The sequence below is a fragment of the Lachnellula hyalina genome, assembly GCF_007821495.1.
Source record: "Lachnellula hyalina strain CBS 185.66 chromosome Unknown contig00015, whole genome shotgun sequence".
Taxonomy (NCBI): Eukaryota; Fungi; Ascomycota; class Leotiomycetes; order Helotiales; family Lachnaceae; genus Lachnellula; species Lachnellula hyalina.
The window spans coordinates 152,160-178,363 of record NW_022157129.1 but is presented as its reverse complement, the minus strand read 5'-3'; the positions used below and the strand labels follow the sequence as shown (position 1 = coordinate 178,363).

Sequence of the window (26,204 nt, the reverse complement as noted above, 5' to 3'; positions counted from 1 at the left end):
TTCAATTCAGCTCTCTAAACTTTTCCTAGCCTTTTCAACGTCGACCCAGAATCCGTGTTTCAATCTAAAAGAGAGACCGAACATCAAAACCCGTATGTGCTGCCGGAGAATGGCCTTCCAAGACTCCCGAGAGTGGTGTAACTTCTCATCCTTATCATAACTTTTGCATACCTCCAGAAACTTCTTGGGGTCATCAGTTATCACGCCATCCACTTCTTGCCTAATGCTCCATTTCATCCACGATTCCTCATTAACCGTCCATAGCAGTATCGAGCGGTCAGCCTTCTTCTTCTTCACGTCCCGAAGTAAAGCATTTCCACGTGGCCCTACTATCAACATTTGAAACATATTAATGCCAACGCCAGGAACCTTGAGGAACTGCCGCGCATAATCGGCGCTGAATCCGTTGTGCGTTATAGGATATCCCGGTAGATATTTCATGCACAAGGGGAGGTATTTCGCCTATCGATATTAGATGAGAAGAAACGTAGGTAGGGTATGGAAACTTACCGCCCAGCATCCCACTAATATGCGTTCATTCCAAGGGCGTGATGACTTGACGTCTGCCAATGTAGCTGCAACCGACCTGAAAAGATCATCGGCGTAATTGTCAACCTTGGTCTGCGCGGGTTTATTACCCATTATGACTTCCACCAGGCTCGGCAAAAGAATCTTGACGTCTAGCAATATCCAAATGTCTTCAAGACCTGGCGTTGTTAAATACTCCAAAAGATCTATCAATTTAGGCATTGGTTGGTGTGGTGTTTTCAAGGTGCGCAGCGTTTTGATATAATCCCAGTTGCAGTCTATAAGCTTCTCATCTTTTCCAAAACACCGTTTGAGAGTAGCATCCTGGATTTAATAAGCTTTGCTCGGATTTTGGAGCAGTTCGATGGAGGGGTTGGGATCTTACGTGGGAAAGAAGAACCACGCCGTCTTTAGACAGATGTAAATCGGTCTCGATGCCGTGCGCCCCTATTTCTACTGCTCCCTTAAACGCGCTCATTGTGTTTTCTGGGTTTGTGGCTTTATATCCTCGGTGGGCAATAGTTTGGGGACGTCTCCCATACGGAGTATCTTTTGCGAATGTAAAAGCAGCTTGGACATTTATTAGTTGGACTGGAAGGAGAAATCGCGGCCTGTCGAGACATACACAGTGGAGTTTCCATCTTCCTCTCTAATAAGGGCACAGATTCAGCCATTTTCACGGTACCGTATGTGTGTTGTGGCACTTGACTTCGGAATTGACTTGGGAGCCTCAAAAGACAAGCTTGGATAGTTGTGTTAGACGATGGTAGTTGGAAATAGGTAGATATATAAAAGGTGGAAACAAAGCTTGGACCTGGGAACAACGGGAAACAAAGGGTGTGGCTGCAGTAAGTCGGCCCCACCTAGCAGTACGGAGTATATATTATTAACCATGCAGCGCACCGGCGTTAGATGTTACATCCGCTGCAAGACTTAGGTAGCTGCGACATCAAAAACACAATTATCAACAAATTCGCCTTAATTCTAGTATAAAAGCGTGGTATCTGATTTACCCAGTTATATGCTATTGATATAACCGGGAAATCATTGATACTAGGGGGAGTCAGCTTATGTAAAACGCCCCTGAATCTCAACTTCAACGTCCAAGTCACGAGAACTGCTACCATCCCATGCAAACTATCCTCCGACCATTCTTCTCGAGTCAGCGCTCGCTCACCCGTGCTCAACGTTTTCCTAAATCCGAGACACCAAGATATCGAGCCATGAGTTCAGGCAGTGGAGGTGTTGCCGCCGCCCAATATGTCGTGACTGTCAATGCGCCAGCCGCGTTGGGTGCGGTGCCGGATAACGTGAATGAGAAGAGCCATTGGCTGAGAGATCAGGAAGGCAAAGGGGAACCGAAGGGTTTTGTAAATCCATGGGAGAGTTCTCATGATTTCTCTTTCCCCGAAATATTCAAGGCCATGGTCCAGTGAGTGCATCTCTGGCTTCATTTTCGTGAGCTATAGGGCTTCTGCTTTGCCAGCAGTGTCAGGCAGCGGTGTTAAGAGGCAAGGACCCGAATGGCTGATATGAACTTTGCAGTCACAAGTTCTTCTCTGGAAACAGCCAAAGGCCTGACACCACACCACCAACGGTCTCTGTCATCAAACCCAAGTTCCTCCCATCTAGAACAAGCTCGCAAGCTCTGCGTGCAATATGGTTAGGACATGCATGCTACTACATTGAGTTTCCCACTGGCCTACGGGTTCTGTTTGATCCCATATTTGAAGACCGCTGTTCGCCGATCTCCTGGCTAGGCCACAAAAGATTCACCCCCAAACCCTGTGATATCTCTGATATTCCAATTATTGATTGTGTAAGTCATCATTACAGTCTCATTTTTTCTACCCTGGTAGCTGATACGTAATTCATGGGTAGGTTATCATAAGCCACTCTCACTACGACCATCTTTCTCACCCCACCATCGTCGAAATTCAAAAACGTCACCCTTCAGTTCAATTCTGTGTCCCAAAGGGACTCAGAAGATGGTTTGCAGATTGCGGCATTAAGAATGCTGTCGAGTTCGACTGGTGGGAGGACGTTGACCTCAACTTGTCCAAAACAAGAGGCGAAAAACCTTCGTCAAGTTCCTCGACGTTTAGTCCGTCAAAAGATGACATTACGGCGAGAATCTCTTGCCTTCCTTGCCAACATACATCTGCGCGTACTCCTTTTGATAAATCAACTACATTATGGGCTTCCTGGTCGGTTTCTTCTGGTGGCAAGTCTGTGTACTTTGCTGGTGACACCGGCTATCGCGCCGTTCCATACCTGCCTAAAGAAGTCGACGATTGGGGCTCAGATTTTGCTCATCTGCCCGTCTGTCCCGCTTTCAAACAAATTGGCGAACTTCGGGGTCCCTTTGACCTTGGATTGATTCCGATCGGAGCATATAAGCCAAGGCATGTTTTAAGTCCCGTGCATTCGAATCCGTATGATTCTGTTGAGATTTTTAAGGATACCAAGTGTAAAAAAGCCATAGGAATACACTGGGGGACGTGGGCGGTTGCAGAAGAGAGCGTGCTCGAGCCGCCACAATTACTCAAGAGAGCGATGGCCAAGAGTGGACTTGATGAGACTGGAGTTTTCGATGTTTGTGATATTGGCGAAAGTAGGGAGTTTTGATATTTTGCAGTAGAGTTGTGGGCTCTTGTGCTATCGTGATGGAGTACTGGCTTGCTTCGAAGAAGTGTGGAATCGTTAGACTGATCGTATGCCAGAGGTCTGCAACTGGGGGATATTGCTGATGCCAACACAAGATAGTTGTATAACAATAGATTATTCAGTGGACAGTATGTGTATATGATTTCGATCTCACTTCTATAATTGAGGTGATAGTGTAAGCGTTGAAGACCCTGGTAATGATACAGCGATACCGTGTATTATAACATTGCTACTTGCCTTCCGCAGGACGAGCTAATCCTGAATTCATACACGTAGAGGCAATGATCCCCTTTAAACCCTCAGCTATTTCCCAGGACTCCTTCATGTGACCCATTAAATCATTCACTCCAGCTTTAAAAAGCACCATATGCCCCTCTATAAACGCCTCCAGTACCCAACAAAAGGATCCTAAGTTGCTTCCTTGAAAAAGAAAGAACAGTATTCGCACAACTAGACCGCGTGGATGATTTGAGATGAGGATGTCTTTCGTGAACTCGATTCATCGAGTTCGACCCAATCATTGGTATGCGGCTTCCAAATCCTTCCCACTGAAATCGGGTCTGTGTCCATTTTGCCGGACGGGGGATGCGATCCAGCCTTACTACCCCTACTTCGAGTTCTACTCCTAGTGAATACCGAACTGGTAAAGGACCGCATCTGCGCAAAGAATCCAAGCTCGGGTATCAAGGGTTTGTAAACAGGTGCACAGCAGCATATCACGCTGCAGGTTTGTTGAACAGTTGCCCAGATGGGATCGAGAACTTCGACTTTTGATTTGCTGGTAGCGCTGAAGCCATAGCCGATCTTGACGAAACCGAGAATGCCGGCTCTGTAGAATTGATTAGAGATTATCTCGATATGGAGTAACTTGTACTTACAGTCCACCCACGATGAATATAGCAAACAATTTTATTTTCACAGTATTCTTTACCTTCAACGATTGTACCATCCAAATCGCCAGACCGATAAGGGCAAAATCTACTAGGGAATTCGGTGTTTCGCCCGCGGCAAGAAAATCTTCACTGTTGATGCAGTGACCTTTGAGTTTGGGCTCCCAGAGTTTTCGTGCTGGTAAGCATTCCATCCAGTGTACCATATAAGTAGAAATAGACCAAGCTATTTGGATAATGCCCAGAATCCAGACGCAGTAAATGAATGATCGTTTGACATGAAATATACGGTAGTACAGGAAAAGAAGACTGAGTTTCGCAAATAGCTGTTGCATGCAAAACTGTGGTCCCATAGAATACCCGGCCTAGTATGGAAAAAGGATTAGCACTAAACCTTTATCGATTCGTAACACATATATACCTTTTTTATATGTACGACTTCCTCTTTTGTCCATGTAGTATTGCCGTTCATTACTGACAAGACTAGACGAAAAGCATAGTTAGCACAATCAATATGCGCGACAAGAGTTACAACACCAACTTACGGTACAGAAGCGGTATCACGTATAAGATAAAGAAGAAGGTAGCCAAGACGGCGAACCAATCTTCCCAGCTAGGCTTGCGATTGGCACGGCGCACAGCTACAAAACGGAGCGCAGTCGCTGTAATGGCCAGTACCACTCCCACAATAGCCAGAATAAAGCATGTTTCTTGCAACGAGTTGTTCGAGATGTCAAACCCCATATCGACTGAAAATCAAATGGCAGTAAGGTATTGCTCAATGGCGATAATCTTGCGATTGCTCGTTGCAAGACAGGCTGGCGAACGCGTTTGGTACTCTGCACCGAAACATCAGTAGGGCGCAAAGCTTATGCGAAGTATGCGGAGTTGTTAAGCCTCAATCAAATTTGTGCAGGCATACGTTGTTGGGTCGAGGAAGGGGCTGCATTCGAAAGGGAGTGGTTGGATAGGTGCAGCGGCCGGGTTCTTTCATCTGTAAATATACTGATAATCTACGCGTGTAAATAGAATTTCCGAGGGAAGAAGTGTGAGGGCCAAGAAGGGTTGAATCTAAATTTACCCTGACATCTTAGAGCGATCTCGTGAGCCGGCACTGGGGGTCTTGCTTGGCTATCTCATCTCATCCAGCGGAGTCCCCAATCAGAAGGGATTATCCAATACAGGGGGCCCACGACCGAGCTGGCGACTCAAAATATGCACTAACCCACCATTATACAATTGTTCCTACCCTTGAGATTGCGCACCAGATATGCCACGTTTTACAAGAATTCCTTTTGATCCAATACCGATCCTTTGGGGCGGTTTTGAAAAGGCTGCCTGCTTCATCGAGCAAGTCGACCGTTCTGAAAATAAGCACATGCGAAATAAGTCCGAAAATCCCTCCTAGCATAATGAATACTAGGTACACCCCGCTACCTGTTTAGGGGGCGTTATGAGCAATCAAACTCCCGGTACGAAGTATCGTGCATCCCCCACATCACAAAGCGCGGAAGATAAGTACGTAGTATTGCAATAGCCCCTTTAGGAATGTCCTCCGCATGCGCGCCATGCACACTTTGCTAAGCCTCTCCGAATTGGACTACGGGGTGTAGATCTGATATGGTCTACAGCAACAGAATCGCATACGGAGTAGAAAGACTACCTGGTAACTTTCCCGGTAGTTTGCACTTGGCATGATTAAATGCCGTAACTAAGCTTTTCCCAAGCTTTGACTATGGACGTGCAGGCAGGAGGTGCAGGCGCCCCCTTTTCCCTTTTCCTTCCCGCGGTAGGAATCCGGAGCTAAGGTCCTGATTGGTTGCAGTCTCGCTAAGGGTGAAATCATTACTATCTAGATACAATACTAAGTACGAAGTACTTCGTATACTCCTATAGGAGTTGAAGCTGTAACCTGGTAGCTTATAAATAGGATAGTAAATATAAATATACTTTATACTATGCATAAATCTTCTAAAGCTTTAAATAAAAGCTATTTTAAAATAGAATACACATGTGAATTCATATAAAAAGAACATAAATAATATTCGCTAGATTCTCTCACAAAGTACGATTACGAAATGTTCTATTCAACTCGATTATATATGATTGGTCGGCTCGGTGAGCAACTCCGTACATTCCCTCCAGACACTAAACAAAACTGATTTATACCCCTCCATAGTCGTCGCACCCCTCGTCCCATTTCCCCACCTTTTAGGGTATATGTGGACCGGAAACCTATACTTTATGCGTGCCGACGTCGTCAATGGCGGATATCAGGTAATAATGCGAGTAAGAAGATACTACTCTTTGAGCATTGAAAGGCATGTGACAAAATGTGATGAAATATATGGTTCGAGTTGCTCGCGGGTTAATGCTGAGTTAGGGGTATACATAGTGACTTTTCCTCTTTTCGTCCTGGAAACGAAAGACTAGGAAAACGAGACTTTGACGACTGCAGCCGACACTTAGCAAAATAGACGCCTGCAATTAGGATTTAACGCCCTCATTACGTATATCCTCATGTCGGCGGAGAAGAATACCACTACTAATTCCAGGTCCATGGCTTGGGACAAAACCCTCAGACGTAGGAAACCAAAGGACTGTGGATAGCTCGCAAACGGGCCGCCACAAGCGTCGTTTCGGCTTTGCCTTTACTGTATCTCACCCGTCTATGGTTGCACTGGCCCTTGAGGATATTATTGGCAGGCATACGTTGTTCGGTCCGCCCATCGTAGGCCCACTTTCCGATTTATACGGCTGTGTCCCAGCCTTACAGCTCTCAAATCTGTTCTTTCTTATCTTTAATCTCGGCTGTGGCTTTGCCCGCACGGGACTGCAAATTATGGTTTGCAGTTTCTTGAGACGCTTTGCGGGGTAGAAGTAAATTTCCTGCAGATGAAATGGTAGCTTGGAACTACCACGGTTCCAGGTATTGTTAAGCGATGTCGTTGAAACGCTTTTATAGTTATATAAATAAGAAGAAAAGAAGATTACTAGTATCATAGGCTACCCCGCAGATGGTGACGACGACTATAAGTATCGCCATGTAAATCAGTTCAGGGCCTCGGGGTAATATAGGAAGAATTGTTTTTTATTAAAGATGATTTTAGAATATAATTAAAGCAACTATGAAAACCCTCCGCTTCTTTTCACAGCCAGCTCGCAGCTCAAAATGGAATTTCATATCAAATGGACTAGTACAGCGTGCGCCCTATTAACTTTAACCTTAACCTTAACCTTAGTTGCTCAAGAAGTAGTTGGCTGCAAGAGGTTCACCGAGCTTGGCTTCTTTCTGCCAGCTGTCCAGATTGTAGCGCATTCGATGCAAGTTGCCAAGAGGTTTACCATCTGCCGGAGCATACTTTTTGCCGTCAAAACCATCGGGCTGCTCGAACAGAAAGAAAGAATAGCGGTGAGGAGCGCTTCCTGGAGGCGGGGCAGGGCCAATGTAGTTGGCAACAAAAGGCTCGCTGGAGGTCAAGGTATTGTCAGGACCTGCTTTAAAGCCCGGTTGGATCCAGTGGAGGATTGGACCAAGAACGCCAAAAGAAGGGAAAGGAGCGTCGAGATCAAGGGCAACGACGAGGTATGTTGCCGAAGGGTCGGGAACAGCATATGAGATCCCAGGGGCAGACTGAGCCTCTGTAAATATGGTCAGGTTGTAGCGTGGACATGGCATGGCTGTGAACTAACCAGCGCGGGGAATATATTGTTTTGTTGTAATTGCCTTGGCGTTGACAATAACGCCCAGCACCTTGGACTCGTCCTTCTCGACCACATCAAGGATGCGTTTGACGATAGCGTTGGTAGGCATAGCGGGGGAGTTCCAGAGCTTGTAGGGAGGATATGACTAGAGGAGGAAGCCGCGGCAGAGTGAAGCTGACTGACTGCTAGCTACTAAAAAGAAGGTTCAGGCGAGAATAATGGGTTGATGGATGGACGGACTTTGGAGGGAGACAGAATATAGTAGCAGGGGGGCCAAACGTCCTTGTAGACCTAGCTGAATCGGGTATATCGCGGGGTGGGGCAAAATGCTAAAATCTCCCCAGTACTGCAGTATACGGGGTGGAGGTACGGAGGTACTTCGTACTGTACTGTATACTCGCGCAGTATTGGCAGGGGTATACACCGACAAAAGATATATAATTCGTGTTCGCGATCTGTAAATGTGGTATTTAGAGGGTAGCGTTAGAATTTTACTTTACTTGGTACAAGTAACAAGTAACATCTCACAACCATGTCTGACGCCCCTCCGCCAACAGTCAGCCTTGGAGACCTCCATCTGCCACGCATTCTCTGTTTGCACGGCGGCGGCGTCAACGCTGAAGCTTTTCGTTTGCAATGTCGAGGCTTATTCCGCTCCCTGAACGGCACATTTAGACTTGTTTTTCCCGATGCGCCCTACCTGTCCCCCGCTGATCCTGGTGTCATGCCCACCTATGCCCACCTACAGCCGTTTCGGCGCTGGCTGCGTTGGGAGATAGAGCAAGCAAACCCTGGCCCCGAAGCTATCTGCGGCGATATCGACAGGGCTCTGCATGAAGCAATGATCAGTGATGATGCGATGGGGGCCACTGGTGGCTGGGCTGCCATCATGGGCTTCAGCCAGGGTGCTAAACTGGCTGCCAGTTTGCTGCTCCGCCAGCAGCTTCGTGCAGAGAAAATTGGGAAAGACCAAGCGGGCTCTGACTTCAAGTTTGCCATTCTTCTGGCTGGGCGCGCTCCTTTGGTCGCTCTTGATGCGGATCTGTCAGACTCGCTGGCCCTGGCCGATGCGGATGAGCTCACGACTGGTGCCTTTGCACAGGTTACCGGCTCTTTTCTGCAAGGGTCAGACCACGTTCTTCGCCTACCCACTCTGCATGTTCATGGAAAGAAAGATCCTGGCCTTGCTAATCATCGTCGACTTCTTACCGACTTTTGTAAGGCGGGTACAACTCGCTTGGTAGAATGGGATGGGGATCATCGGGTAGTCATCCAAGCAGCAGATGTTGCAGCTGTTACAAATGAGATTTTGGCATTGAGTAAACAGACCGGTGTGATATCGTAATTATCCGTGGATTTTTGAAAATCGATTTTACATGGGACATAGATGCTCAGAAATTTATAAATCTTATACCAGAAAAGATTAGCGGAGTTTTAAGCGTCTGCTAGATCTCCCTTATCTTATGAGTTACCAGAGACTTCTTTGCAGATAAGTATCAAGTATCCAGTTCTTAAAAGTGTATTAGAAAAAGCAACTAATAATATATAGTTTGCAAATCTTTTTGATAACAACCTCAGCAATGGAATTGTTCTTATGTGGTCCTCAGGCTAGCCTTCCTTCTCCGAAGGATTTGGGTCAACTCCGTCAAATCCTACTGGGCCAGAAATCTTTATATGCATCACTGACGTTAACTTTAAACGACTTGCCTAACCTTCTTCGACAATTGACTACTTTTGACGTCAATTTGAAACGGGCCCCATCGGCTGCATCAATCGACTGTCTTTTGCAATGGCTAGATTCAGGACATTTATCTCTACCTGTCGACGACCTCCCCAATATTGCTTCTTTGCCCTTCGCCGTCATCTTACAAGTCGCTCTCTTTCTTCAGCACTTGGCGAAAAACAATACAGGATCTGATTATGGTCAGACGGTCCAAGCACTGCAGCAGTACGGCGTACAAGGCTTCTGTACAGGCTTTCTTACGGCTGCTGCTATTGATTTTTCTAGAAATGAGGAACAGTTGGCCGAATACACTGCTACCAGCTTACGTCTCGCTATGTGCATTGGTGTCTATATTGACCAGAACGCTTTATATGCCGAGCCTCCAAACCCAGTCTGTGCTCTGTCGGTTCGATGGAAAGAAGGACAATTTTCAAAACGTCAAGTTGAGGATCTTTTGGCTGGTTATGCACATGTTAGAACTCAGAAATCCTAGTTCTTAAGAGTTAAAAATCTTACGTACATATAGGCTTACATCGCATGCATCACCGACGTCAGTTGCGTTACGGTCACTGCCCAAGCGAGTGACGAAAAGCAGCTGACTGAGGTGCTAAGAGAGGCTGGGCTTCGTGCTAAGAAGATCAGTATCAATGGTCGTTTTCATTCTGCTGCCGACCACATCACTGCAGCTCAAACGCTGAGGAAGTTTACAAAATCCGTCAAAGGTCTTCAATACCCCGAAGCGTTCCAGCTTCAAGCCCCACTTCGAAGAAACGACACTGGTGAGCTCATTACGGGAGGTGATTCAGTTACTGATATTGCGTTACACGGCATTCTACTCCACACGGCCGACTGGTATACGACCGTGCGGAAAACCTTCGATGCTTTCCCCACAGACCACCCAAGGGTGACCACATTTGCGTTTGAAGGAGTTGTGCCCCTCAGTCTCTCGCAAAGAAACGAAACTAATGATCATGTCAACATTACTAATGGGGCGAACGGTGTGAATCGCGTCAATGGCATCAACGAGAATCTGGAAGCTAATTATCCTCCGCATTCCGTTGCGGTAGTTGGCATGTCTTGTCGATTCCCCGGCGCGGATGATGTTGATAAATTCTGGGATCTTCTGGAGTCTGGAGTCTCGATGGTTCGAGAGGTACCCTTAGATCGATTGAATCTAAACAACCATCGTTTGGCAGATTATGCGAAGACCAAGTTCTGGGGCAATTTCATCGATGATCCCGAGAGCTTCGATCATCGCTTCTTCAGGAAATCTGCTCGAGAAGCAGTCTCCTGGGACCCCGAGAAAAGAATTTTGCTAGAAGTTGTCTATGAGGCCTTGGAGTCCGCTGGTCATTTCGGACCAGCAGCCGCAAACCACCCAAATGATTATGGTTGTTATATTGGCGCTGTTGGCAACAACTACTATGACAATGTCGCTTGCCATCCACCAAACGCATACTCAATGTTAGGAACTTCGCGAGCGTTCTTTAGTGGCCGTATTTCTCACCAATTTGGCTTCACAGGGCCCGCAATGACTATTGATACTGCATGTTCTTCATCACTAGTTGCAATAAATGCCGCTTGCCGAGCGATTCAATCTGGAGAGTGTTCACGAGCAGTTGCAGGTGGCACTAATGTCTTTACCAGTCCTTTCGATTACCAGAACCTGGCAGCTGCCGGATTCTTGAGCTCGACAGGGGCATGCAAGCCATTTGATGCCTCCGCCGATGGCTATTGTCGTGGGGAAGGTGTTGCAGCTGTCGTGCTGAAACCTCTTTCAGCGGCTATTAAAGAGGGTGATCATGTTTTAGGTGTGATCGTTGGATCCGCTGTTAATCAAAATCATAACGATGCTCATATCACTGTTCCTTGCTCTTCATCGCAAACCGCGGTTTACAACAAGGTACTTGGCATTGCCAACTCTTCTTCATCTAGCGTGACCTATGTTGAGGCTCACGGTACTGGTGAGTTTGTTGCATCCACAACAATTGTCGAACCAGATCTCTAACAGGATTCACAGGAACTCAGGTAGGGGACCCAATCGAATGCCAAAGTATCCGCGATGCCTTTGGAGGTTCCCACCGTAAAGAGATGCTCCACTTTGGATCCGTAAAGGGTCACATTGGCCATACAGAGGCATCGGCAGGTGTGGCTGGCCTTATCAAGATCCTTCTCATGATGCAGCATAACACTATACTTGGGCAAGCAAGCTATAGCAATCTCAACCCCAAGATACCCGCACTTGAGCCCGACATGATGGCTATTCCGAGAAAGTCTCAGCCCTGGAAGACTTCCTCGAAATTCGCTTGCATTAACAGCTATGGTGCAGCTGGAAGTAATGCTGTCGTTGCGATCCGTGAGGCCATGCCTGTCTCTTCTACAACGTTTGCAAAGCGGCCGACAACTACAACAAAACAACCCTTCTTCATGTCGGCTTCATCAGAGGCTAGCTTGGTTACGTATGCTAGAAAACTTCTGGCGTACGTAGAAGTACAGCGAACATCTTCTGAGAATACTTCCCACCTCCTTTCTGACATTCTCTTCAACTTAACAGACAGAAGTAACCATAAGTTGGCTTATTCGGTTTCGAAAACCCTCATTTATTTGAAGGACCTCGAGGAGATGCTTAGTAGTATTGTCACAGGTTCTGAAACCCCAATAAAAGATGCCGGCTCCGGCCCACGTCCAGTTGTCCTAGTCTTCGGTGGCCAGGAGAAAGATTTTGTCGGTCTCTCCAAGGAGGCCGTGGATAACTCAGCGCTGTTTCGATCTCATCTGGATACATGCGACTTTGAATTGCAATCGCTTGGCCATGGAAGTTTATATCCAGCCATCTATCAACGCGAGAGCATTCAGAACCTGCCAACTCTCCACGCAGTTCTCTTCGCGGTTCAGTATGCATCTGCAAAGGCTTGGATTGACAGTGGACTGCGTGTGAGCTCTATCGTGGGACATAGTTTTGGCCAATTGACGGCATTGTGTATATCTGGATGTCTTTCTACACAGGATGCATTGAAACTTGTCGTTGGTCGAGCGGAGCTAATCAACGTCTCTTGGGGTGAAGAGCGGGGATCCATGATTTCTGTTCAATCTGATCATGCAGTTGTTAATAGTATCCTCGATACAATTAACACTGAGTCGCCTGACAGCAAGCTAGAAATTGCCTGCTTCAATCACCCAACAAATCATGTTGTGGTAGGCACAACCAAGGCTGTCGATATTTTCGAAAGCCACATTGCCGCCGATAACAAACTTCAACAGAATATCCGAGTCAAACGACTGAATGTTACACATGGGTTTCATTCTGCCTTGACTGAAGGCATTCTACCGGGACTCGAGAGCCTTGCTAATAGCGTGCAATGGAACAAGCCAACAATTTCCATTGAACTAGCAACGGAAGAACATATTGCTCAGGAACTTGGCGCTTGGTTGATTCCACATCACATACGAAATCCGGTCTATTTCTCCTCGGCCGTTCAAAGACTTGCCCAGAAGTTCCCATCTTGCGTTTGGGTGGAAGCAGGTCAAGGATCCTCTGTCATGTCGTTGGTCAAAAATTCCGTTAAGGGTGAAGGTCAGCCGCTCTACTGTCCGTCCTTTTTGAATGGGCCCAACGCAATTTCTTCTGTGGCGGAGACTGTCGTAGAGCTATGGAAGACTGGCATCCACGTTCAATTCTGGCCCTATCATCGAAGTGAACGAAGTCATTTCGAGTATAAGAGCCTTCCCCCATACCAATTCGAGAAGACCAAGCACTGGCTTCCCTTTATCAACCAAGCCGCTCCAGAGCCCGCCCCAACTGTGGCTCCTGCAACCCAAACTATTATTACGCATGAATTCATCTCGTTCTTGGAATTTTCAGACTCAAGTAAGAAGGAGGCCGTTTTCCTCGTCGACCCCGAGAGTGAGCGCTACATGTATTTGTTGAATGGTCACATTGCATCCAACCAAGCTCTTGCGCCTGCGTCGCTGTACGTCGAGCTCCTTTCTCGCGCCGCCATGATCTTAACAAGCAATGCGAGTTTTGACACACATGTTATTAACATGAACTCCATGCAAATGAAAGGCGCACCCATTGGTCTCGACTCAAAGAAGAACATCTATATCAAGCTTACACGCATCACCCCAGATGTGGACTACTGGGGTTTCGAATTCTCTAGCAAGTTAAAAGAAGGCGGCGAGGTTCAGATTCATGTAATCGGCAAAGTAGGACTCGGCAAAAGGGACGATCCTGCACTGGCTGATACGATCATGCAATGGAGTGCTTTGATAGGGTATAAGAAGTGTCTCTCTATCATGAACAATGAAGACGGAGAAAAGATGCAAGGTAGACACATCTATCAGGCGCTACAGAAACTAATCTTCTTCGACGAAATGTACCACGGCATTAAGAGCATCTCATATCAGGGCCATGAAGCTGCAGGAAAAGTCGCGGCAACGTTAGATCCTAAGCTTTCTCCCAAGGAGGCATTATATGACACTCCGACCATTGACGGCATGATGCAATTCGCTGGTGTTCTCGTCAACTATTTTGCACACCCTAGTGGGAAAGATGTTCTCCTCTGCCAGGGTATTAACCGTATCGTCACTGGCGGTGCGTTTGATATTACTGCTGGAGAGTGGATCGCATACTCACTTCTAACTGAAGACACCGACGAGCGAACCGTCAGTGATGTCTACATCTTTGATAAAAAGTCACAACAAGTCGTGATTGCGTTCATTGGATTTGTCTTTACACGGACTTCGGTATCGGTTTTGCAGCGATCGCTCCGAAGTGTCAATTCTGGCGGGTCTGGCGCTAACCCTACACCAGCACCCGCAGGAGTCGCCCCAATACCAGTCGCAGTCACTGGGGTATCTGCAGAACCTAGTAAAGCATCGAAAGTTCTAGAGGTATTCCATAACGTTACAGATATCCCAATGGATGAAATTGCTCTTGGCTCGACACTCGAAGAACTTGGCGTCGACTCTCTCTTGGTGACGGAGGTCTTGAACGAGATACAAACCGCCTTCGGGCTTGATATTGAACTCAATACATTCTTGTTCTTTCCTAACGTCAAGGCTGTCTGCGATTATATCGATTCAGCACTAGGTCTGGGAATCCAGGCTGAACCCCCTGCTTTAGCCGAAGCAAAAGTGAAAGATGTTGCTGTTCGGAGCCTACCGACTAAATCTCTTGATGTTGACTCGAGACCATCTTTACAGCACGCCCAGAAAGTATTTGCTGATTGCAAAGATGCCTATGAGAGGGCTGCCGTCGAGACCAAAGCTGTCGAATTCTGGGAAAAGTGCTATCCTCGGCAAGCGGCTCTCGTGCTCGCGTACGTTGTCGAGGCATTTGCTAAATTGGGCTGCAATATGGCTTCTATCAAAGCTGGAAATGCAGCTCCCATGATCCCTCATTTGACCAACCACAAGCAACTCGTGCGCCAGCTTTACCGTGTGCTTGAAGATGCCGGACTTATCATCGTTAACGACCAAGGCCAATTTGTTCGCACAACAAATCTCGTCGACCCTACACCCGCCGCGACCATCTTCAAGCAGATCATTCCCGAGTTCCCCCTTCATGCTAGCGTGCATAGAATTGTCCAGGTCGTTGGTTCGGAACTTGCAGAGTGCTTGACTGGCGAGAAGGATGGTCTTCAGATCGTCTTTGGCAATAAAGAGAATAAGAAGACCCTTGATGACCTCTACGAAAACTGGCCTCTCGTACGCTCTGGCACGATTGCGCTGGGCGAGTTCCTCGAGAAGGCCATGGCAAATCCCGACAAACCTGGTGTATTTCGCATCCTTGAAGTTGGTGCCGGCACAGGTGGTACGACCAAGTATATTGCCCGTCACTTGCAAAAGCTAGGCATTCCATTTGAGTATGTCTTTACGGACTTGTCCCCATCGCTGGTTGCAGCCGCCAAGCGAACATTCAAGGATTGTCCCGAGATGGAATTTGCGACGTTGGATATTGAGAAGGATCCACCGGCATCGTGGATCGGTTCCTTCCACTTCATCATCTCAACAAATTGTGTCCACGCGACTAGAAATTTGACCACATCGCTAACGTCGTTGCGCAAGCTGCTCCGCAAGGATGGCGTTTTGACTCTAGTCGAGATTACCCGGAACATGTTCTGGTTGGACATTGCGGTAGGACTGTTTGAAGGATGGTGGTTATTTGAAGATGGCCGCGAGCATGCCGTAACGCCTGAGTGGCTTTGGAAAGAACATATGCTTCGTGCGGGATTTAATGCTGTAGATTGGACAGATGGCGAAGAGCCCGAGGCGCGTACTATTCGTGTCATTGCTGGTTTTCCTACAAGCTCAAGTACTTGATAACTGTAGCATACCTATAATGGTAGGGGAGATTTATTACCTCCGAATCAGAAGACATCAGAAACGACGTGTGAATATGGCTGTGGAAAGTAATTGGGTGGTCTGGACATAGATATATTTACATGAGCACAGTCAGCCATTGTGCATTCCAAGTTCTGGGTTAGGAACATATATAGTTTATGGTCTGATCGGTGACTCTGCCTTTATGCAAAGTACTAAAGCAGGGGTTATTTTGATTTACAGTAAGGTGAAGACTTAATTTTATAATATCTACGGATGCTACGATGAGATATCGACATCCTCATGCATGACTAAGCTACTCCGATGGTTCTGGTGGTTCAACTGTTGGTCCACGCACCTACCGGATGTGTCCCACCGAGACAAGCGGAGAAACTCTTTCCCGTCTCCCACTACTGTAGCAACAGTTGGTAGGTATGTTGGTATTTGTGCCGTGCCGCTTCTTGCTGTTCACCTCGGTCTGGATCTTGCTTTCATCCAAGGTGTAAATTCCCTACTCCTCTTATTTCTTCAGCACTTTCGATATAAATTCCCACGTTTCTCTCTCCTTCCCTACCACGTCTTAGGTGACTTTAATGCTGGTCTTAGTCAACCTCCCAAGCGTTGCGGTTTACATCACACTATTCGCATCCTTAAGTTTTGGTGCAAGCCTTGATCAACCTCGAACAGCTCGCGATATGTCAAAGTGCACCGGTGACACCCGCTTCCCCCCCCTCACACCCTCTAAGAACAACCTTAGCGCGGCGCAGGAGGTCCAATACGACTTCCTCATCAATACGACAAGGAAGATCTACGGGACAACTATTATCACAGAAGCTGCTGATAGCTCACTCCAAGGGCCCTTCAACCAGTTGCTGTAAGTCCTTTTTTCCCTCAGTCAAAACTCATACTTGAATCTGGAACCTTCTTTATATTACAAGGAATTATCTTGGCAAAAGATTATCATCTAATAAGACAAATAGCTACACGCCCACAATCGTACAATCTTGGACCGCTCAACAACTAAGCGCCGCTGGTTTATTGACCCCAAAGGAAAACGAGGCCGCCGTTCTCGGTATCCTATCATTTAATAGAGCCGCATATGGAATCTATGCGCACACGCTCTTAGCTTAGAAAGCTGGTTTCACATTAAAGCAAGTTGAATCCAAGTTAGCAGGTCATTGTGAAACGGACATATCAGCACGCGAGACAGCCATCTATAACCTGGCCGTTAAGCTGGCCCAGATGAAGGGACCATTAGACGTAGCATCCTACGATGCCGCCTTCGCTATACTAGGGCGTGAAGGCGTTGCTGCTACGATTCAGCAGTCTGCTGCGTTCTCTTATTCTGCTATGATGTTGAATGCTGGGGATGTGTGTGTGCATGTAGGAGCAGTAGGTTAATATATATAGCCAGCTTTCTCCCCTCGAAGGGTTATAGTAATACAGGTGCGGTTCTTAGGAAAACCTCTGTTTCACAGCTCCTTTTTCGCCGCAGAGTGCGCTAGCCGAGGGTTCAGCGACCCACACGAGCGAACTTTCCTCTTTCGCCGAAAGAGGGCCGGCGCATAAGAGGTAGAATAAGTATAAGCTTCTACCTAAGTAGGACGAGCTTTAGGGGTTTAGATCTGGATATATACTATGCGTATTATCCTTATGGAATGGACCTACATATAATCTCAGAGCTAAGTCAGAGTCCACCAGCTGAGCCTCATGCGTGGGAGAGCAGAGAGACGGGCGCGGATTCTTATCAGATCAGCTAGCCGCTCGCTAGTAGCTTTCATTCAAGAGGTCCAGATGCCTCGTATTCATCACTACGTTGGTTTGGTTTATAAAGCGGTGAAATGAGAGCAGTACAGACGGAGACTTTTCACGTCCCGTGATACCGTGCTACAAGGCCATTGGGAAGTTGTAGCTTATAAGAAGGCTCTAAGAGAGTGCTTATTGGTGGAAATTCCTTTCCTATTTCAAGGATTACTGATGTCCTGATACAAGTGTACCCGGATATTCTCAATACTCTAATATTGACTTGAACTTCTCAGCTGAAGTGGATTGCAACTTGCAAGCCAACAAGTCGACTTGCATTATCTTGCACAACGTCACGTTATTGGAGGAGCTAAAATTGAAAAGTTGGAGCTGAAGCAATCGGCATACAACACGAAGAAAAGCATCGTCAGAAATGAACATGCAACAGTTTCAAAGTACAGACGGCAACCAAAAGACAAATGATGGGTGGGAAATGGACGCTAGCATACGGAAGACTTCTGCTTATTTTATAAGTATTGGCTGATAATTCAGCATTTGATGACAGCTCTTTCAGAAAACCAACGCCAAGCTGAAGTGCTACTCTTTATGGGTGGGTATTGTTGTGAAAGACCCCTCCTTTCACGTGATAGATACGCCCCAACCTCTCGATTCATGCAAGGAGATCCACTTGGAACTTTAAGCCCCATCTCATGATCCAACACCAACCCAACCGGTCTTTTCGGGTGCGGTATAGAGGGAGGCGCCGTAGATACGAGCTGAGGTATGACCTAACTCGGGCACGTGAGTAAGTGTACAAGACACGTCCGCTTCTCTTTCGGGCATACTACATCCTGATACGACACCGATCGCATTTACTGTACAGTACAGTACAAGTAGATCTGACGATTATCTGGCACGGATCGGTAGATCATCGAGACTACCGTACATGTATCGCCTCATACTCCAGGTCCACCTATAGCCACAACAAGCGAATACCTTAGCATGAAGCATGGCTATTGAACCAAGCAATACATGACATGCATTGGCCAAGAGGAGGGCGGACGCATTAAACCAAACGATAGCCGTACGAGTGTAAAGAGAGGAAGGATAACCGCGAGGGATGGAATGATTATGGAAGGGAAGAGGAAAGGCTCGGGGGTAAAAGTTCAGCTGAAGAGACCACCTGCCAAGAACTAGCGCTTCGGCTGTTTGCATGGCAGGGGTCGGTGATTGGGTGGAGCTTGGGCCATAACTCTCACCTCAGCTGAAAACTCACTTCCAAAGTACGGAGTAACCATCCTATCCGACCCTCTCTTCCTCTTTTCTACCTACAAGCTGGCTTTCGCTGCCAACTTCCAACAAACAAACCTGCGCATTATAGTAATTTGCCACGTGCCGCATGGGCCAGTTCTGGGGCAAAGGCTTCTTTGCGTAGCAGTCGCCCTATTCGGCAGAATCCTTCGTAGAAGGCGTCTTATTTCTGAGCCCTTCGGGACGATACGATGCGGTAATTCCGGGCCTATATTGTTAGCTATTATATGTAAAGGTGGGGTAAGGCAAGGTAAGGTGAGGCGGGTGAGGAAAGATATCGTTACTTAAGTACAGTATTAATTAACGCCTTTACTCCGTATCGTATCGGGAATGCTTTGCAAGCTTACTCTGTACATACGTGAACCCTGTTGTATTTTCGCCATCAAGGTGCCGTGCACGCTGTACTGTGCTGTTGTAAAACCACACCAAGCCAAAGAGAGATGCTCAACCTCGTCTCGTACAGTACTTTCTAGACGCGGCGCTTCATTGGAACGAATTACGGCGGCACAGCTACGTAGCTACTGCCTTATATAGACATACGCGTGCAGTTTACGGGATTAGGAAACTGTTATATCTGGTGACAAAGTATAATTGTGAGACTTGGATGGAAGATGGTAGCTGTACAAGGGGTAGTGCGGTCGGGAGATCTACCTAGTTACTTCGTCCATGGAGAGCTGATGCGTGAATCTAGCCATCTAGCCGTGGATCAAAGTTGGTTAGACCTTGATTAGGCCAGCCCTATAGACCATCGTGTGGCGACGCACCCCCTTGTCGAATCGAGGGGTCTCATGCGCGGCCGGCGTACATGCGCATGCATGCAGGTAGGGGAATCCTTCTCTCCGTATAACCATCGGGCTGAAATAACCTTCTTTTTCACTCACTGGAACTTGCTTTAACCAGGTGCTTGCATGAGTTAAGGTCAGGTAAGGTCGTAAGGTAGTCAGTTCTAAATCAATACCAACTCAGCTCAAAGAGGACATATACATCCACCACCTGTTATAAGAAGCGTGGAAGATCCCGCCTCCGCAAGCTTGCTTTAAATGCTGACGATAGTTACACTTTGCCCCTCTCCTCACCCCTCAATAAATACAGATACGATGACAGTACAGTACTATAAGATGACCAAAGTTTAGTCTCTACATAAGCTCGTCTATTCCTTCGAATCCTCATTCTCATCCTCACCCCCCACCTTCCCATCCCAGCCCCCCTATAACTACCGACAAACAACCAACCCAAACCAACCATGCCAGTCCTATCCAAGAGCACGTCCGTGCCCGACAACATCTACTTATTCATAGGATGCGCCGCCATCACGCTTCTATTTATATTCATACGACGGAAAAGCGGTGGTAGAAACCGAAACCTCTTTTCAATCGCAACAATGTCGAATTCAAGCTCGAGTTCAGATTCAAATTCATATGAGGAAAAGCTGCTGCAATCTCACCAGCCAAACCCCGCGCCTCGTATCCAGCAATCACCACCACGTTTCACTACCGGGACAAATATAATTACCACCAACTTAAACTCAAATCCAAACACGGGAGTCAGTATCGAAAATGCCTCACCACCACCATCATCAAGACCCAAGAACCAGCTCATCACGACTTCACCATCCACACAATCAAGCCAGAAAAGCGACTCCGCATCATCATATACAACTCAAGATTTCCCACACTCGCAATCACAATCACAAACACAAAATACATCTCTCACCTCCTCACCAATAACCTACACCAGTACCGGCACCACGGCCTCTCAAAATTTCCCTCCACTTCCGCCTCCCCCAGCATTCCCCAAACCAACCTCCGTGTCCTACGATTCAGCTACCATGCCCCCATATTCAGAAATCCCATCTACGTCTACATTTGCCCCCCTATTACCATCCCAAGAAGAGACCTCCTCCACCTCCACAGCAACATCAACATATATAATCCACCCCTCGCCCTCAACCTCCCCCCGGCGGCGCTCCTACACAAAATCCCCCATCGCACCACCCCCTCCACCTCCACCGCACTCGCAATCCCAATCCCAACTCCGCACGCCCGCTCAAAACACCTCCCAATACCCCCAGCCAGAACCGGAGCAGGAGAGACAGATCCAAGTCACAGAGCAGATCGAACTCGGGACCGGAAGCAACCCCAACGAGAGCTGGAGACGGCACACGCGGGTTTTTGGCGGGGGGGTGTGTATGGCTTGTGAGGAGAGCAGGAGCGGTCGGAGGACCACTGCGTGATTTTGCGCTTCCAATTCTCTTCCCTCCACTTCAGAGGAGTCGATTACGGAGGAGGTTCTGGGAGGAAGTTTGTTTGGGTCACGTGCGCGGAGAAAGAAACGGGGATTGGATGAGGCGCGCGGGGATGGATGGAAGGATGTGGAAGTGGAGGGTTAGGGGTTCGGTTCAGATCAAATAAATCGATGCGATGCGATGTAATAGAAAATCCTAGCTCCAGATTCCGAGTCCCGCATACGGTGCTTACCTCGCCTTTGCAACCCCTCGACAAGACAAGACACCGTCGGACGAGTCAGGTAGCCAGGCATACCATGCACAGAACGAATGATGAATTAACAGGGCCGAATTTCCATACGAAGCCTTGGAGGCGAAAAGCGGTAATATGACGACGTGGCGAAGTAGATGAGGGATGATAAGCTCTCTTTTTATTATAAAAAACCCCTTTTTCTTTTACTCCTCGGGATTTGCATATTGGATTGGATTGGATATTCAGGCGTTTGTTTAAAGGGGGGGGTGCTACAAGCAAGGGGTTAGTTATAATGGAATGAGCAATCAGGCGGTGAGGGTTATTTGCATATTTTATATATTGTTTATGATAATATCATTGCATTGCATAGTAGTATAGGGTATTTATTTGTTTCTCATATCATACCAGACGTCCCCCAGTCAGCCAGCAGGAAAAAACATCCATCCATGCATCATATCCATAATCCCACCCACACATGCAAATCTCCTAGAGATAGCTAAGCCAAGCCAAGCCAGCTGTATTCATTCATCCTCCTCGCTCGCGCCCAAGTAGTAAAGTCAAGGCCAAGGTTACTAGTAAAGTAAATAAACCGAACCGCGCCTAGTATGGTATTCGTCTGTCCGTTCGTTCTCTCACTCCCAGAACAATCAAAAGTCAAAGCAAGCAAGCAAGCAAAATCGCTACCGAAACTTTCATTCAATAGCACTACAACTCTGCGCCAACCCGCTCACATTCTCATTCCTCAACGCCGCCCGCTGACTCTCTACAAACTTCTCCCACCCCTCCGGATCCTGTTCCATCAACCACTGTCTGAGGAGACTAGCCTCATTACTTAATTCCTGCAGCACGGCTTCCTGTCCAAGACGCTCAAGCCGCGATTTTATCTCCTCGCCCCCAAGATCCTCAATCATGTGCCTTAGCATCTGTAGATACTGCGGCGTGTTCTCAATGCTGGTAGTGTTGGGCGCGTGGTCTTCTAATTCCGGCTTGATCATATCACGCCTGAATCTCGCCCCAAAGCGGTGCATACGGCCCTCTTCTGCCGAGAGGGCGCGCGATGCAAGGGAGACGTCTGAGTTGTGGCGTGAGAGCATGGGGCGTAGCGCGTTGTTGTCTTCATCGTCGGATACTAGGGCATCGGTGGGATCTCCCAAGTGCGTGACTTCTATAGAGCCTGGAGTGCTATCGATGTCGTCTTCATGGTTTACGGAGACGATGCCATGCTCCATTGGACTTGCTGGAGGTAGGGGTGGCGAGATGAGAGTCATGGGAACACGCGTCTCTGGGTATTCGTCCTCGAAACGTTTGATCATCCCTTCGAGGGTCTGGTCGAGGAATAAGAGGCGTTCTGCATGCATGTTAGTGAGTTGAGATGGCTTCGGTAAAGCACTTACGATAGTTGGCACGGTCGTTGGAGTGCGATTCTTTCAGCAAAGTAGGCTGTAATCGCGCTCGTATTTTTCGTGCACTGTCGAGTAGGTGCTTTGACATATCCTTGGCCTTGCCATCACGGACAGGGGTTTTCGGTGTCGCCGACCCGCTGCCACTATCTGAGAAATCTGAGAGCGTACGATCTGCTGACGGTCTCCTCAAGTCATTGCCTCTATTACGCAAACAAATACCCAATGCCTTGACTACACCACTTCCTCCAATAACATAATCCTCGTTTGGAGCCGGTTCGTCATCACTTTCATCATCATGGAACCCTTCCATATGTCCGACAAGATGCAATAGTACGTCCGGTACAGCAACCTCTTTTTCACCGCCGTGAGGCTCTGATATTGCGGCTACAGCCTGACTGATCTCAGCGACTGTTCCATGTTCCATATTACGCAGGCAGTAAGCAACAACTTGTTTAGCTAGCGCTCTTACGAGTTCGCTTGAATTACTGGACGGAACTTCAATATCGATGCAGATGATGCTGTGCGATACGCGTACTGCTGCCATAAGCGAAGCATACAGAGCGCATGCTTCTTCTTGGCCGGCTTCGTCTTTGGCATCGGATAGGGCTGCTAACTGAGGGTTGTCCATCAAATTCACATGGGCCAGTGTACGACTCTCAGGAAGGATTTCTGCAAGTGCAATAGCCTGTTCGGGCGTCATGGAGACGTCGGTCAGGTGTATTCGTTTCAACATGGGGATTTTAGGTAAGTATCTGTGTTGTGTAAGCATTATGTCAACAAGTCTTTGACAGCTGCACGATTGATGACAATTTAAAAGTGGTCTGAGTTGGTGTGGTAAGGCGGAGATTGCTCAGGGGTATATCCGCCTCGTTGGAAGGTTGGTCTGACATAAGGCAGACTTGAGCCGCAATACGCAGCCGCACCAACTTCCCATTCAAGAAATTGATAACCACCAGTTGGCATGGAAACTTGACAATTGACCATAGAAAAGGGATATAACACACCTTCTAAGCAACGAGAGCGCACTAGGCTGAGTACCAAACAACGAGTGATTTTGCGACAAATCAATAAATCGGAAATTCCTCAGCTTGACCAACGTAGGGAACAAAGCCCATAACGAATCAGGAGTTAGGCTGCAATCTGCAAGACTGAGGGCGTACAGCCCATTGCCATCATCCAAAGCGTCAGAAATGACGCCTAACTGATCTTTCAAATCATTCCCGCCAAGATCAAGGCCCTCGCAGTTGCCGTCTCGGAGGAAGCGAGCAACGTGTTGCATGCCTTCAGGTGTTATATTGTTTCCGGAAATTCCGAGACGACGTAATCCTGACTTTATGGCGCCATCTATGAGGCCTCCAAGCTGCTCAGTGGTCATACCGGTCTCGGCAAGGTTTAATAACTCGAGATCTCTGCTTGCCAAACGTTCACCGAGTGCTTTACATAAGAGGCATGATACATCCGGGTTGGAAGTAGCTGAACAGGCTCGATGAAGATGATGACCGAGAATACCCGAAGCAGGTTGTGGTGTTGTTGCTGGTAGTGGTTGTGGAAAGGGTATTTGCGACAAATCCATGCACTTTAGTGAGCGACACATATTAATAAATAGGCATATGTACCGCCAACCATCTCGTCCAATCTTGTGATTATTCTTGAAAACCACTCGCTCCACATAGCCACCCTGTGGGACCTCCCCTTCCTTCAAGGCCTTGAACTTTCTGCCGTAATCAGGATATTTCGCTGCCAACAAGCCAGCTAGGATGACGCGGACACCTTCATCGGTCAGACCACAGTTTTCCATTATGATTTCTTTGACAGGGACTACAGCCAAGTAATCACCCAAGGTAATAAGATCAGGCAGTTGAAGCCAGTAACCTGTGAGGTCCAACTTGCCGACCACACCTGTAATGGAGGTAGTAGCTGACAATTGCTCGGTGACCCTTTTCAATATGGGCGTTTCGCGGAGTTGACAACATCTTCTATAGATGCGCACGGGATCTGTGGTAGGTGAAGCTTGCGTTTTCGGTGTCCCAGGTCCGGTGAGAAAGCTTGCTAAAGAGCTCTCACTCCCATTCATAACAAGCTCAACGGGAATCGTCCCATTTGCCTCTGCCAGCTTCCGTCTCTTCTCTTTGCGAGCTTTCCTCTCTTCTTCACTCCGCTTCTTCTTCTCTTTCTTCTTGCTATCCTTTTCGGCCGTTGTTGAATCGTCCTTCACTTCGGTTGTGATAGCTGGTGATTCTTTGGGTAGCTCCGAATTGACGCCTTTTACCACGCCGTGCTCTTCCTTCTCATTTTTAACTTCCTCTGGGTGCTTCAACGCATCGCCCTCGCCCTGCTCAGCTACCTTCATCTTCTTCTCCTGTAGCCCCTTGTCTTCAACCAAATCGTCGTCATGATATCGAGGCCCACTGGCGATTTCCACATCAACACAGAATGCTACCCGCCGTAATTTCGACAAGTCAAGATCTGAGACATGGCATCGTTCACGATGCTGGTCCACATTCAACACCCTCCGTTGGCACAAGCCATGTTGAGGTCCCTTGTGGTTAGCATTCATCTGCACTCCGCCAGAAGATGATAACCTCCGTAGAGCACTTTGTAGGAAATTGGGCTGTGCGGATTTAGGTTGCGCGGGGGTATATGGTGCATCGCCATTTCCCTTTACCCCAGGTTGCAGAATTGCATTCTTTGGAGCGCTCGGACCAGTAGGTATAGGACCCTCTTGCGGATCGGATTCTGGTATTTTAGGGCTGCCAGGGGGGGTGTGATTGCTGTGCGCGCCTGGGGAGAACTTGGAGGAGATGCTGGAGAGCCATGAGTTGCGGCGTGAAGGATTTGGGGATGGAGAGTTTCCATTCACGATTGTCGTCTTCTCGGAGGATGAGCCGCTCTTTGGAAAACTCGGTCTTCTGAGTATGGTCTTTGGTAACGAGGCTGTATCTTCAGGGTGTGAATTTCCATTCTGTGTCGATTTGGGCTCGTTGATCGAGGTGGGAGAGGCAGGATGGGACTTGGAATGGTCTGCGATGGAAAAGATTGTTAGCATTTGATAGAGGACGCAACCGACGGTGGTACAGCAGATTTCGTGGTGAAGGATCCCATGTAAGAACTATAACTCGAGCATGGGATTCGCCGCAGCAACTGCGGGCTACGATATCAGCGTACCTTTGGTGGAGCTGTGGTTGGTCATCCATGAGATGTCAACACCGTGAAGACGCTCCATGATGGAGAAGGGATCGAATTGAGCTTGCGGATCGGTGCAAGGGAATATATTTGGCTATTCGTGTGGGGTGGACGATGTTATCGTGGATGGCGACAGAGTATTCTGCTCACCTCAGCAGCATCGGCCATTCCAGAATGAAATGGTTGGTGGATTACAAGAAGTGAGGCTGGTGAGGCATTGGCGCTATGCTACTGTAGTAGAGGGGGCTTT

At 47.7% G+C, this 26,204-nt stretch overlaps 6 protein-coding genes across 6 annotated transcripts; 3 read left to right on the top strand and 3 right to left on the bottom strand.

The window, feature by feature from the left end:
- Nucleotides 1-6: 6 nt before the first annotated feature.
- Nucleotides 7-1,177, bottom strand: LHYA1_G000903 (Phosphatidylglycerol phospholipase C; the record flags this gene model as incomplete). The annotated part of the gene is made up of 3 exons (XM_031145892.1): nucleotides 7-462; nucleotides 511-852; nucleotides 914-1,177. Coding segments are annotated over 3 exons (1,062 nt in total), but the record flags the coding sequence as incomplete, so codon positions are not given.
- A 574-nt stretch (nucleotides 1,178-1,751) lies between these two features.
- NAPEPLD_0 (N-acyl-phosphatidylethanolamine-hydrolyzing phospholipase D) lies at nucleotides 1,752-3,156 on the top strand (the record flags this gene model as incomplete). Its single annotated transcript, XM_031145891.1, has 3 exons — nucleotides 1,752-1,960; nucleotides 2,074-2,347; nucleotides 2,410-3,156. The coding sequence occupies 3 exons, from the start codon at nucleotides 1,752-1,754 to the stop codon at nucleotides 3,154-3,156; spliced, it is 1,230 nt and encodes a 409-aa protein (XP_031008451.1).
- A 4,167-nt stretch (nucleotides 3,157-7,323) lies between these two features.
- Nucleotides 7,324-7,899, bottom strand: TFS1_0 (Carboxypeptidase Y inhibitor; the record flags this gene model as incomplete). Its single annotated transcript, XM_031145890.1, has 2 exons — nucleotides 7,324-7,727; nucleotides 7,779-7,899. The coding sequence occupies 2 exons, from the start codon at nucleotides 7,897-7,899 to the stop codon at nucleotides 7,324-7,326; spliced, it is 525 nt and encodes a 174-aa protein (XP_031008448.1).
- Nucleotides 7,900-8,322: 423 nt separating this feature from the next.
- mpas (Methylphloroacetophenone synthase) lies at nucleotides 8,323-15,837 on the top strand (the record flags this gene model as incomplete). Its single annotated transcript, XM_031145889.1, has 4 exons — nucleotides 8,323-9,131; nucleotides 9,340-9,985; nucleotides 10,040-11,477; nucleotides 11,525-15,837. The coding sequence occupies 4 exons, from the start codon at nucleotides 8,323-8,325 to the stop codon at nucleotides 15,835-15,837; spliced, it is 7,206 nt and encodes a 2,401-aa protein (XP_031008449.1).
- Nucleotides 15,838-16,532: 695 nt separating this feature from the next.
- LHYA1_G000899 (uncharacterized protein) lies at nucleotides 16,533-17,238 on the top strand (the record flags this gene model as incomplete). The annotated part of the gene is made up of 3 exons (XM_031145888.1): nucleotides 16,533-16,711; nucleotides 16,818-16,909; nucleotides 16,973-17,238. 3 exons carry the CDS (start codon nucleotides 16,533-16,535, stop codon nucleotides 17,236-17,238), a joined length of 537 nt encoding a protein of 178 aa, XP_031008443.1.
- Nucleotides 17,239-22,060: 4,822 nt separating this feature from the next.
- Nucleotides 22,061-25,994, bottom strand: MHP1 (MAP-homologous protein; the record flags this gene model as incomplete). The annotated part of the gene is made up of 4 exons (XM_031145887.1): nucleotides 22,061-22,716; nucleotides 22,763-23,523; nucleotides 23,776-25,792; nucleotides 25,937-25,994. 4 exons carry the CDS (start codon nucleotides 25,992-25,994, stop codon nucleotides 22,061-22,063), a joined length of 3,492 nt encoding a protein of 1,163 aa, XP_031008444.1.
- Between the last annotated feature and the right edge of the window lie 210 nt (nucleotides 25,995-26,204).